The sequence below is a fragment of the Drosophila novamexicana genome, unplaced genomic scaffold (genome assembly GCF_003285875.2).
Source record: "Drosophila novamexicana strain 15010-1031.04,08,12 unplaced genomic scaffold, DnovRS2.1 tig00001429-arrow-arrow-pilon, whole genome shotgun sequence".
Classification (NCBI taxonomy): domain Eukaryota; kingdom Metazoa; phylum Arthropoda; class Insecta; order Diptera; family Drosophilidae; genus Drosophila; species Drosophila novamexicana.
Genome location: NW_020824857.1, coordinates 962,741 through 977,049, shown reverse-complemented (window position 1 = coordinate 977,049; position 14,309 = coordinate 962,741). Strand labels below are relative to the sequence as shown.

At 38.7% G+C, this 14,309-nt stretch overlaps 1 protein-coding gene across 1 annotated transcript in view; it reads right to left on the bottom strand.

The window, feature by feature from the left end:
* Nucleotides 1-468: 468 nt before the first annotated feature.
* Nucleotides 469-14,309, bottom strand: part of LOC115767635 (dynein beta chain, ciliary-like) — a 600,196-nt gene continuing 586,355 nt past the window's right edge. Inside the window, exon 14 of the mRNA XM_030711924.1 lies at nt 469-637. Coding sequence (XP_030567784.1) covers nt 469-637 — 169 coding nt within the window. The remainder of the gene's footprint in view (nt 638-14,309) is intronic.

Here is a 14,309-nt window from a genome sequence, read left to right as displayed (position 1 = left end):
CCAATCAGAATTGTGTGTCTTATTTTTTATATTTAGGTATGTGATTATTTGGTGAAGGTTAGAATGGAGAAGCGCATACACTTGTTGTTCAACGGAGCGAAAGCCTATGTGTGCAGATGTCTTGATGTAGTTGCGTACATCAATATGGCGATTGGTTAAATTTTTGGGTATGCACTTGTACATATATGTATATACATATGTACATATGTACAGACACCAATATGGCGACCTTATTGGAGTCACTTTCTGTTTTATTTGTTTTAATATTTGTCACTTTGTAGATGCCTTTATGGCCACAAACAATATTTTATTTGCGGTTTTTTGTTTTTGAATTTTTTAAACACAATTGCCACTCGCTTTAACCACGGACATGTGAAGCGAAAAAATATGTTCAGACACACAAATATGACTTAATCGGACTGGAGTTGCCGGAAATTTGGCAATGGACGAGTTGAGGTAGGTGCACTGCTACTTATCTGGTTTGAATGTGTAGCTGTTCCTGGGACCTTTTATTGCAGATCCACCAATGCTTGCTGGGGCGAACTGGACATGCCAAATGTAGCTGAAGTATCCGGCTCGAAGGACCAAAATGTTGTAGAAGGGCGTCTGCAGGGCTTCCAGCTGAACTTTGCTAATTCTGTATCGTTGGGGGAGAGTTTCTGCTATGCACAAAGGTGCAGGTTTTCGAGAAAACACGTTTCTCGCTTGCAGGTTATTTTTTCTTCTCTATTTTCAGAGTACATTACAATGTATTAGTGTAAGTGAGGTGAATTTCGTGTTCCCTGTACTGGTCCCGGAGTTACATGGCGGTTGGATGGCGACTGCCGGATACACTTCTTGTGTGAACACACTTGTGTGAACAACATATATACATATACAAATAAAAAATACATATACATCTACATTATTGTGGATGACGTTTCGCCCTCAAACTCATTTTCAAGGATTTATATGGAAAATTATTTGAGACGAGTTCCACAATTTTCGCAAAATCTAAACTTCTTCGGTAGAAATGCGATTCAAAGATATTTTGGGAGAAGTTTTAAGTCGTGTCCGATTTGCCTCAAATTTATTTTCAAAGCTCTACGCACGATGTGGGAAATTCCACCTACAACAGTGGTTAATTAGTTAAAAACGCAACTTTTTTGTTAACAATCGGATCGGCCTCAAACTCATTTTCAAAGATCTTTGCTCAAATTTATTTAGGGGTGTTACACACCTATTGGAAAATCCATCCATTGGTGGGAATGGCTGTCAAAGATTTGGTGGGTGAAGTTTCGCGCTTAAATTCATCTCCAAGGATCCATTATAAAAATCAATTGAGACCTGTTTTAGATTTTTCGCAGAAAAAAGGTGCAATTCAAACATATTTTGGGGATGTTTTAATTTTTTTCGATTTGCATCAAAATTATTTTTAAGGCTATACATAACAACTTCATGAATATGTGCTTTAACGATTTGACAAATTCAACCCGCAACAGTGGTAAATTGGTGGAAAACGTTGGTATGAAAGTTGATTATTTAATGTCCGATCAGTTTTAAAATCAATGTCAAACCTTTTTGAGAGCATTTATTTAATACGTGCCAGGGGCAAGGTCGGGCTATACCCGCTAGTATATTTTATATGTATTTTAAGTAATTGGAGTGATCAAACGAGAGTGAAACAATTAAGAGGTTCTAGTCTGGAGCTTCCGACTATGGGATACCCTAAACCCTCTTCTTCCAACATCAAATGTATATATATATATTCTATTTTAGGGGTTATGTCAAGTTTGGTGACTTTAGCTCTTATTATTTACCAAAATTGCCAAAAAAAACGGGATATCCATATCGATTTTTATCGATTGCTTGGAAACGAAATAAGTTATCGATTATCGGAAACAAACTCGATCTGCTCGAGAACTAGGAGCACCTACATCTAAAATTTCAAGTCTCTAGCTCTTATAGGTTCAAAGAGACTTGCGTTCATACATACGGACGAACGGACGGACGGACAGACAGACAGACGGACGGACGGACGGACAGACGGACATGGCTAGATCGACTTGATGCTGATCAAGAATATATATACTTTATGGGGTCGGAGATGCATCCTTCTGCCTGTTACATACATTTGGATTTTGCACAAATACAATATACGCTTATACCCATTTTTAATGGGTTCAGGGTATAAATATGAGTAGCAACCCGCAAGAAAACCATAATGATAACCCGACATCAGCAGTGGCATCTGTGCCAACTCCTGCATTGTCTACCGATCAGTGGCTTGCTATTTTGGAAATGCATTATCGGAATTTTATGGAATTGCACATTTCCATAACGCAGGCGTCTGCGAGTCAGCAAAATCATGTGGATTTACCAAAATTTAACCTCAATGGTGTGCAACAGCAAGCAAAATTATAGATGAGCAGCCGGTCGATGGAAGCGCGGTTATTGTGTTGTTGAGCAGCTGTATGTAGGGCAGTGCTTCACCGTGGCTTACGCAGATCTGTTATCCCGGGAACAGTTCAAAGAATTGTTTGTGCAGCGTTTCGAAATTAAGGAAACTTCAGCAGCTACATTCTTGAACCTGCTGCGAGTGCCTTGCACTATATGCAAGCCGCATGGTCACGACCCTAACATCAAAATAGCGAAACATGAGTACAGAGGAAATAGCTGCATCAACTGTGCTTGCACGCATGGCAAATTTCGACAGTCGTTTGCAGCGCATGGTGTTCTCGTCCAATATACAAACGAGAAGTCAACTTCAAATGGAACTGACAAAAAGCGCAGTGCTAAAGTTTCTGATGAAGGTAGTGGTGACTACAAGCGAGCAAAAGTTGTGTGCCACTTACGCAAGAAAACAGGACACAAAATGGCGGACTGTAAGCTTAAACGTTCTGAATCGGAAAATAAACCACAGCGAGACTTGCGGAGTGTAAACTGTTACCGATGTGGACAACTTGGACATCTTGCAATTCGCTGCGCGAGTAATGCAACAAAATCTGGAGTGGTTTCCGAGAAGAAATGTAATCAGTGCTCTGTGTCTGTGCCAAAGGAAGTTATGATACACCGAGGTGAGGCCTTTCCAATTTATTTTGACTTTGGAGCGGAGTGCTCGCTTATTCGAAGCAGTGTTGCCGATAATTTTGATGGCAAGCTCCAAAAGTTATGCATATGTTCGATTAACGCAAATATCATAAAAATACTATTTTATATATATTATTATATCAGAAAAGCATCTCACCAATGATATTGTAATCTGCTCCTTCATTTAATATTGATACTGAATTACTTGGTATCGACAAAGAAAACTTGACTAAATAACTTAAAAACTATTCAGCAGCATTTATTGATGGTATCTCTTGCACAAAGGTTAATACAGGTGAAATCACCATTAGGTTAATAGACCCTTACAAGACGGTGCAGAGGCGTTCATATAAATTTAATTAATTGTTAAACTGTAACATCATTTGACCTTGTTGTTATTCCTATCCTAGTCCTATATTATTGGTTAAAAAGAAAAATGGATCAGACCGCCTTTGCATTGATTATCGTGAGCTAAACACCAGTACGGTTTCTGATAGGTTTCCTTTGCCACTTATTAATGACCAAATTGCTCAACTCAGGGGTTCAAAGTATTTTACGTGTTTAGATATGGCTAGCGGGTACCATAAGATTCACCCTGATACTATTGAATATACTGCTTTTGTGACATCTGAAGGGCAATACAAGTATTTGGCAATGCCAAATACGTGATAGTGTACATGGACGATATCATGGTAATATCACCAACAATAGAATTGGGTTTTGAGAGATGTGCTGACTACGGCTGGATTCTCATTCAATATTGCTAAATGTAGGTTTCTAAAAGCTACTGTAGAGTACATGGGGTATGTGGTGCGAGCTGGAGAGTTGGGACCTAATCCGCCACCAACAATTAGTAGTGTGTGACAATTCATTGGATTGGGGTCTTATTTCCGTAAATTCGTGCCTCAATTCTCTCAGATTATGAAACTGATATATTCACTAACTTCGAGCAAAAACGTTTAGTTGGAATGATGAATTGAAAGCAAATAGAAAACAAATCATTGCGGTTCTTACAAATGAGCCAGTGCTTATAATATTTGACCACAGTATCCGAGGCAATTTATATGCAAGGAATATTTTAGTAAAACAACTTCCCCTGCTGAGTCCAGATACCATTCTTATGAATTGGAAACCTTGGGAGTTGTTAAGTCTGTCATGTTAGGCATTTTCGGCATTATTTGCTTGGTTGTGAATTCGTTGTGTATACAGATTGCATATTTACAGTCTTGGCAGGATGCTCTTGGCGAGGTACAGCTTGCGTTGAATTAGTTAACAGTTAGTAATTGGGTATTAGAAAACGTAAATAACCAGGCTACGACAAAATCAGATTCGATAAAAATAAATCGGCTGTCATTAGACACAAAGTTGAGGACTATGTTCTATTGAAAAATGAAGAGCGGCATCAGACCATGCTGGATGCAAAGTTTAAAGGACCAATTTTGGTTAGTGAAGTTTTAGAAGGCGACAGGTACATTTTGAAGTTTGCATAATAAGAGAACATATAAATATTGCCATGAGGATTTGAGAAAGATGCCAGATGGTTATGTTCCGGAGGAATTGGAATACCCGCCTGAGATTTGTCAACATTATTGTGAGATATCCGTGTGAGAGGATATATTGCGCGAAAAAAATTGTCCATTTATGATGTGGTTAGTTGCAATGAATGGCAGAAGACCATGGAGATGGTGTTTGAGAATTCGAGTGGAAATAACCTGGCGAATGTATAATTGATGCATTGTTGTGGCATTGCAATATTTGGTCGATTTTGGAAAGTTAGAACATGGCGTGAGGCGCTTTTAACGGAACCATGCTCATAATCAAACCGAAATCATAGAGAAAATAACTATAGTCGAATTGTGAACCCTTAATATACAACTCACTAAAATGTTAAGACATCCAATTATTTAATGAAACAAGATATTAATATTGAGATATAAAATGAAAATTTAAATTAAGAAATGTGATTTGGATAACGTCTGTTAATTTACTTTTAGATTGTATGGTAAAGTCTGTTGATGTTCTATTGTACACGAGGTCGTGAAAGTGTCAGTATATATTATAGACGACACTGTAGTAGAACACTTTTGTGACTACAGTGTGACTACTGCGCTGTTGTTCCGTTATTCGCCAGATGGTCAGCTTAGTTCGATGCAGATGTAGAGAAATGTTGCGTAAGGTCATAAGAGGCGTACGTGCCAAAATTATGTTAGACTGAGGTTTCAAGAAAGAGTTACGCAGGAACCCGCAAGAAAACCATAATGATAACCCGACAAAAATCAACATCCGTCTATTGCTGATGTTACGTTTTTGGGCTTATGTAGCAACATAGTGTTACAATGTTGTGCGCACTTTTGGTCAAATACAGGGTGTTAGTCACTCACACAATGAAGATTGTCTATGATGGCTTCCTTAGTTGAGGCTTAGGGGTGCCATCTTGAGGGCCCTAAGGATGCTATGGCAGAGATGTCGGTTGAGGGTGTGTCCATTGGAATGAATGAAATTTTCCTTGGTTTACATACCCATACTACGCTTTTTATTGTGGCGGCTAACGAAAACAGGGTATAAACTAAAAAGATGTGGTTTGTCACGATGCTTTTCATCTGAATAATGTCGTTTCGGCTAGTTAAAGCTTGCAGATGAAGTTTATGTAGGCTTATTTCTTCGATGGTGTTGTTAATTGTCAAATCATCAAAAGCTTGTATCGATAGCTGATTTGTTTCTTCATATTTCCATTCTGAATCGTATAAGTTACATAATTGGGTAAAATGAACATTTTCGATTTATTTATAGGTAATGGAACAATCAAATATCGGTATCTTAATATTAAAAATAACTATTTTTCCTGTAAATAAGCTTCTAATGTTAGTAATCAGTGGGAAAGACTCACTCACTAATACGATTCCTAATACGCTCAGCACTCTCCTAATGAACTTCAAGTTCAGAGTTCTTCTTAAGCAACCGAAGTTTTATTAATAAAGTGCCATTAGAACAACCATTGGTTTTTCATTTCACATTTGTGCTGCCGAACTGCATTTCTGTTTACATGTTTGTATGCAATTCCACACAGTCCAATATAATTATTGTTGTTCCGAGACGCACAAATAAAACACGACGATTATAATTAATTTAATAATATTAATTATTTATCTATTATAAGTAAGGAAAAGCACTATACATCAACTCAAAGTTCCACAATTGTCAGCGGGGTGTACTCAGCCACAATAGTGGGTATTTAATGAATACCACAAAAAGTAAAAATAATTTATCCGTCACTATTCAAAGAATAATATAGCATCCCTGTTTTTTCTAGCCAAGCGATTCCGCCTAGTATGCCAACTGGCAAAGGGGTAGAGAAAAAATACCAATTAGGAGTTCCGTCCGCAAACACCTCAAAAGCTTCTCCGTCTCCAACAACATCCCATAGAGTCAAAAGGGAAACATCGTCCCGGACTAAAAGGGAATCATCCGCATCCACGCCAAGGGGAATTGTTAAGGCACCTCTTAGTTCGAGGACAAGTCTGATAGAGACTGATAAAAATAAGTCTCCCGCCGTCCAAAGCTTAAAGCGAAACATCCCTAAAGCACTAATGCAACCATTAGCACAATAACTAGTCTGATTTCCACGCGAGTCAATATTAAAACGTCCCAAAATGATAAACGCGGCCTTAACCGAGTTATTGCTATCACTGATAGGCTAATTCAGTTTGAGGCAAAAATAAACACTCCTGGAGGCTCTGACCCGTCCCTCTATACGTGCCAGGTCCGTCAGGACCAAGTGCGAGCCTTGTGGGACAAGGTTGAAAAAGAGTACGAGGTCGGCTCAACAGTGACTTTGGAAGCCTTTTCAATGGAAACCATTTCAGTAATGCAGTCCAAGTACGACTATTGTTACTCGGTATATGAGTCATACGCCGCCAAACTTAGCGAGCAAATCGAGACTGCTAACGCCCCAAATAGACCATCCGCTCAGTCCGCCATTCCGACATATTCCGACCAGCTGCCGCTTACCTCCTTGCGACACATAAATCTTCAGCGGAGATTACATACGTTGGCCCACATTTCGAGACCTCTTTACCGTAATTTAGATAAATATATATACTAGATTATCAGAGGTCGAGAAATTATTCCATCTCAATGCAAAAACCAGCGGTGAGGCTCAGGCGATTGTATCAAAGTCACCTTTGACGATGGCTTCCCATCAGCCGGGGTCACTCTTACAGCGTTTTGAGAAACGAAAATTGTTAGTAACAGCCAGATCAATGTTCTTTTCAACCTGCAGCCAATCTACCAAGAGTCTGGAACGGCAATAAAGGAACTTCAGAGCACCATTCAAGGTTGGTTAATCCTCGTGTTCTTATGTTCCTCTAAATTACCCAAACTAACACTCCCCTTATGGGAACAGTCCATCTCGATTAAGAACGACATCTCATCTTGGCTTGAAAAAGATAACCGCCTTTCTCTTAGAACGCTATAGCACTCTAGAAGCGATAGAAGAGCTCAAGCCAAGCGCAAATACATCAGCGCACTCCAGAATTGTTCGCACAGATCCTCCTACCAACAGAAGGCTTAACTCATTTGAGAATAAGGTCGATAACAAGCCGCAAGCCTGCAAATTGTGCTGCAGGGAGAATCACCCTGTCTGTGTCCACGTTTTCTCCAAATGCCCGTCAGCGAACGGGCAACATACATCAGACAGCTAAAACTATGTTTGAACTTTTTCGCTAGGGGTCATCAGTTAAGGGAATACACAAGTGCTCACAATTGTTTTACGTTCATCGTAGTGACACTCCACAATTGGACCCTGAGGTAATCTCTATGCCTCAAGCAACAGCTCTCTCCAATCAATCCATACATACATCCCAACAAACGAATGTTCACAATTATGTTGCAGTTAACACCCACGGTGATCTCCTAAGCACCGCTGTTATATATGCTCGCCATTTGGGTGTAAATTATACAGCTCGTGCACTGATCGACTCGGTATCACAGGCAACATTTATTTCCGAGCGACTCTTCCACTTGATCAAGCTGCCGTACAAATCCGTACAGGCACAAGTATCGGGATTAAATCAATTTGTTGCAGCCCAGCCTCGCAAACTCTGCCATTTTTATATTGGCTCTCCTTCCTTCACAGTTTCAAAGACCGCATCCACCGCTCGAATATCCGTCTCTCGAGAAGAGCAATTAGACATTATTCTCACAACATTTTGGGACGTGGAGGACATACCAGTCAAGCTGGTAAACAGCTCCGACTCTTTCTGTGAGAGTAATTTAATCCGAGCAACAACAGGGAACGAGAATGACAGATATGTAGTCACCCTACCTTTCCGGAAACCTAACCACATAGACTTAGGTCATTTAAGATCTATCGCACTAGCTCAATTTCTAAAGAAGGACATTCGTTTAAAAGGAAATCCCGGAAAGAGCAGTACGACTCCGTGATTCGGGAGTACTTCGACTTAGGTCATATGACACAAGTCTCTCCAAACAGCAACCCCAATAATTTTTACCTGCCGCATCATGCTGTTTTTAAGCCCGACAGCACCACAACAAAGGTTCGCGTTGTGTTTAACGCCTCCAGCCCGTCTTCCAATGGCAAAAGCCTAAATGATATCCTACACTCGGGGAAGTACTGGTCACTCCAATCCGATCTCGGAGTATACAGACCGCTAACTTCAATTCTTGCTATAACTTTCCTTCCATGTTTAAAGAAACATATATTATATAAGCAAGGCCACTTTTCGTACTTCGTCATTACAAATGACTTCATATACATTGGGCTCAGAAGCGTTTTCAAGAGTTTGCATAGGCAAATCTACTTGATCTTTTCCTGCGCAGGAGTTTTTCTGTTTACTTTGGTGCCTGGTAGTGACTTTCACTACTTTTCGTACCTCGTCATTGGTTATGAATTGCCTAGGCAATTCTACTTCTTTCTCTACTGCGCAGGATTCTTGTCTACTTGCTTGTCTTGTAGTGACTTTAACTTGTAAATCTTTTAGTTCTTTGATGGTTATTCTTGATAACGCATCAGCTACATAGTTATCTTTACCCTTTAGAAACTCTACTGTGAAATCGTATTCTTCTAATTCGAGTCGCATACGTGTTAATTTGGAACTTGGATTGACCATTGAAAATAAATATGTAAGTAGTCTATGATCTGTTTTGACAGTGAAATGTCTCCATAAATATATGGTCTGAAATTTGTTATTGCCCAATGAATTGCTGCTTATTCTTGTTCTGTTGTACTTTTATTATTTTCTCCCTTAGTAAATGAACGTGATGCATGATGATGATGTTGATATGATGATACAGTTGATATTCGTTGCCTTAATTTTGGTAGTGGACCAATTGTATCCACTATCACTATGTCAAAAGCCTTCATAAATATGTAAGTGGTCTGTGATCTGTTTTGACAGTGAAATGTCTACCATAAATATGTGTTCTAAAATGTGTTTTTGCCCAATGGATTGCAGCTGATTCTTGTTCTGTTGTACTTTTATGACTTCCCCCCTTAGTAAATAAACGCGATGCATAAGCAATTTGGAGTTGGATTCCATTATGGTTTTGATTTGAAACCGCTCCACAAGCTTGCTTACTTACATCAGTTATTATCCAAAATTCTTTCCTGAAATCTGGGTATGGTAATAATATTGGGTTTATTGGTGCCGATTTAAGATATTCGAATGCATGCTGGCAGTCGGCTTTCCATTCGAACTTAAGATCCTTTTTACATAATCTTGTTATGTGACGAGAATAGTCCGCAAAATTTTAGATAACACGTCTGTAATAATTGCAGAATGCAAGATTCCTTTATCGGTGCATTTGTGTCCCAGAAATGTCAATTCATGCATAAAAAATGAACATTTTTCAGGATGTAACCTAAGGTCGTATTTCCTACATTTCTCAAAAACATCAGCTAAGTTTTTAAGCATGTTTTTCGGAACAACCTATAACTATTAGATCTTCCATATAAAGGAATTCTTGAGAAGGTTCTAGTCCAGAGAATAAAATAGTCATCATTCTCTGAAATGAATTTGGCGCTATTTTTAAACCAAAAGGTGATCGCGTAAAGCGATATGAGCCATGTCTCGTTGAAAAAGGCGATATAGTTCTTGAACTCTCTTCAAGTTCAATTAAGTCAAGGCATGAAAAGTATTTTGTTCTACCTAGTTAATCTAAAATATCATCAATTCTAGGTAGTGCAAACTTATCGGACAACAGTTTTTTATTTATCTGACGATAGTCAATTACTAATCGCCATTTCTTATCTTCTAAGCCTGGAAGTGCTTTTTTCGGGACTAGTAGAAGTGGGCTATTGTATTCTGATACTGGTGGTTTGACAATTTTATCGGAGATTAATTTGCCTACTTTTTTTTTAATTTCTTCTACTTGACTATGCGGGCTTCGATAGTTTTTAATATAAATTGGTTCAATATCCTGCAATCTCAATTTTTGTTTATAAAAATTATTTGTTATTATTGATTCGGATTCAAGTCCGAATACATCGCTATACTCGGTGCATAATTCTTTTAATTGTGGTTTAAATTGGTTTGGAAAGTTTTTACTTAATTGAGCTAGTACTGTGTTCTTTATATTTTCTGGAGTGGTTTGACCTACGTCGTAGTTTGAAAGTTGTTCAAAGTTTAGATTATTTATATAAGATAATTGGTCTTTGTTGGTCGTATGAGGAAATCGGAAAAATGTATTTTTTTGTGTTGAAACTGTGCTTGCAACGTAAATAGCAGGTTGAATTTCCTGATTTGGAATGAATATACTATCTTCACTTGAGCTTATTTCAATTTTTCGGACAACTTCTGATCTTGGTGGTATAAGTATTGAATTGTTACCAGAACTGTATGTTATTGGGACATAAATTTGGACATTTATATTGTTTGGTCTTATTATAAGCCAATCTTTGGACGGTTCTAGGTCTATTTTGCAATTAAGACCTTTTATGAAGTCTATGCCTATTATTCCGTCACACGGTATAGCAAAATTTGCATTGACTATATGAAAATAGTGAGGGATTATATATTTTATAATTCCTGGGCCTATACCTTGAATGTCTATAGTGCTATTCAACTGGATGTCGTTGAAGACAACAGAATCTTCTTTTAAAATTATATATATCTGCACCTGTATCTATTAAATTACCAGTTTTTTCCTGATCCTACATTATAAAAAGAGACAAATATATTGAGTTTATTGAATGAACCTTTATTAGTTCTGTGTATCTAAAGGGGGTTGTTGGTTTCCCTAATTATTTTGGGCTACCCTAAAATTGTTTCTGTTGTTATTGTGGCCTCGTTTCGAGTTGCCACCGCCTCTAGAGTTTCCTCTATTTTGACCTTGTCCTCTGTTGTTATTATTGTAGCCGCCTCTGTTGTATGGTGGGCCTCATTAAATACCTCTGCCGCGGCTTCCACTACAAAGGACAGTATAAGTTTGTTGTTGCTTCTGTGCAACTATCAACAAATTTTGATATGGCATCATTCATATTATGGAATGTGCCTGCCTGCATTATAAGTTTTACCTTATCTATAGCGCAGTTGTTTGTCATAGCTTTTACGGCTTGGGCTGTGCTATATTTGGTGGCTAAATCTGAATTTAAGCCATCATTAATATAAGCACCTGCCAGAGCTTTTGCCAGTTGCTCAACTTCTTGTGTATAAATGTTGGCAGTTTTGCTCTTTTTCTGAAGGTTTAGGAGTTTAGCTGATAGCACTTTAACTGATTCTCCTTTCACCGTTCTTGATAATTTTGATATTATTTCGGCGATTGTTTTTTCGTTGCTTATCAAGTTTCGTGCATGGCCTTTTAATTTTGTCTTTATAAGACTGACAGCTGTTGCCTTATGATCTTCTTTTAGTGAGTCTTTAAGACTCAAAGCATCTTTGAAGCTTTGTAAGTTTTCTGCCTTACCATCAAACTCTGGCAAGAGCGATGAGGCTAGTTTGAGAAAACTTATAGCTGTTTTGGGCCATTGTGTTGTCAATGTCGATATCGATATTTACATCGGTAATTGGTTTCGAATCATACACATCTTGCAGCTAGTTTGGTTCAAACTTTGCTGGTAAAAATAGATCTTCTGGAACGTTTATTATGATATTCTGTCTAATACCAATGCTTTTCAATCTTGTATTTAAAGATTGTATGACTTTAAGGCATTGTTTGCCATATTCTTGTGTTAATTTATCTTTAATGGAATCTAGTGCATGTACTATATTGCTATATCATATTTGTACATGGTATATTAGTGTTTCTACCTTTATAGGTATGCATTTATTGATGCATTTATATGACTTGTCAAATTGGTCTTTGAAGTCATTGATATTTTTCACTAATATACTCCATTCCATATTATTATAAAAGATATCTTTCGATGCAGTCTCACCATTAGTATTGTTGCTGGTCCCAAAATTGGGTGATCTTGAGTTACTAGTTTTAGTGAGACATCTGGCAGCGTACTTAGTATGATTCCCTTTTTGATTTTTGAGCAATGTATCAATGGACCCATATGAGTATTGAATATGTCCGTGTATTCGTATTCAAAATCACACACTTTTATAAAAGCTCTATGTAATCGCAGTACGTTTAGTGCGCGAGTACGAAAGTTTGACCTATCTCTATACGTAAATCTAATGATTGCCTCTATATCTGACATATTCAAATATATTTATACCTTATCTAGTCCTTCTGCCTTTCCAAGAGGCAAGAGCGATTAGGCTGAGTACGTAGATCTCATCTTTATACGTAAACGAAATGAGTGCGTCTATATCTGGCATATTCACACATATTCATACCTTGTCTACTCCGTCTGGTCTACTGCTATAGCGTTTCTTAATTTTCTTAGTATGCATTGCATACACTTTCACAGTTTGACCTATCTCTATACGTAAATCTAATGATTGCCTCTATATCTGACATATTCAAATATATTTATACCTTATCTAGTCCTTCTGCCTTTCCAAGAGGCAAGAGCGATTAGGCTGAGTACGTAGATCTCATCTTTATACGTAAACGAAATGAGTGCGTCTATATCTGGCATATTCACACATATTCATACCTTGTCTACTCCGTCTGGTCTACTGCTATAGCGTTTCTTAATTTTCTTAGTATGCATTGCATACACTTTCACAGCTACCCTCCCATAACTTTCTGGATTGATAAAAGAGCTCCATAAGCGAAACAAATGGCAGTCCCCTACAAGGGACCTCCAAGTCGGTGATATGGTGATTATCAAGGGAGATAACTTACCGGTGTCATCCGAAGGCTAATAGCCAAATTGATCCTTCTTCCTACTGAGGCAAATAGCACCACCGACTAATCCTTAAAAGCAACTAATCCCTCTTTCAAAACAAAACCATCACATAATAACACCTCTCCTACATCTTATTCTCCAGTTCACTCCCCTGTAGAGAACCCGCATGGCACCGTCAACGAAGGCCTCCAATCAACGCTAAGGAACGCACTCCTTTAGATGCCGGGTGTGTAGAGGCATCCATGCGCTTCGCAAGTGCCAGCGTTTCTTGAAGCTCACGCCCGAGAAGCGTCTCGAGCCGTTTTGATTAACAAATATTGCTCCAACTGCCTGGCTCGTCAGGGGAGTCATTTCGCAGTAGAGCCATGCAAAATTGCCAAGGGTTATGTCTGTGTCTTCGTGTGTTTCAGTACAAAAGTAATCCATTTAGAAGCCACCACAGGCCTAATCACGGAGAGATTCCTGCCCGGTGTTTCGCGATTTATACCAAGACGAGGCCTTCCCCAAGAGATGTACTGTAATGGGAAAACATTTGTGGGACCCTCATCCGTTCTTTGGAAAGATTTCTTGCAAGCGACCAAGCACAGCCAATAAAACTTGTGTTGGAATTTTAATCCTACTGGCCCTCCTCGCACGTGCGGATTGTGGGAAGCAGATGTTAAAAGCTTTAAGACCCACTTCTACAATTCCACCTCCTCCTCAAAATATACATCTGAGGAGTTCGCGACTCTCCTCTCCAAGATTAAGGCCTGGCTTAGGCCAATCTCTCCAATGTCGGAAGATCCGACTGATTTATTGGCTCTAAGTCCGGGCCACTTCCTAGTTGGCGGCCCTCTACTGTCAATTAACAAACCAGTAAACTAAGAAGACGCCATTTTTATAACTAACCGCTGGCAGCGACTTCCACCACCAATTCTGCTTCCGGTGGAAGAATGAGTATTTAAAACAGCTCCATGAGCGAAACAAATGGCAGTCCCCT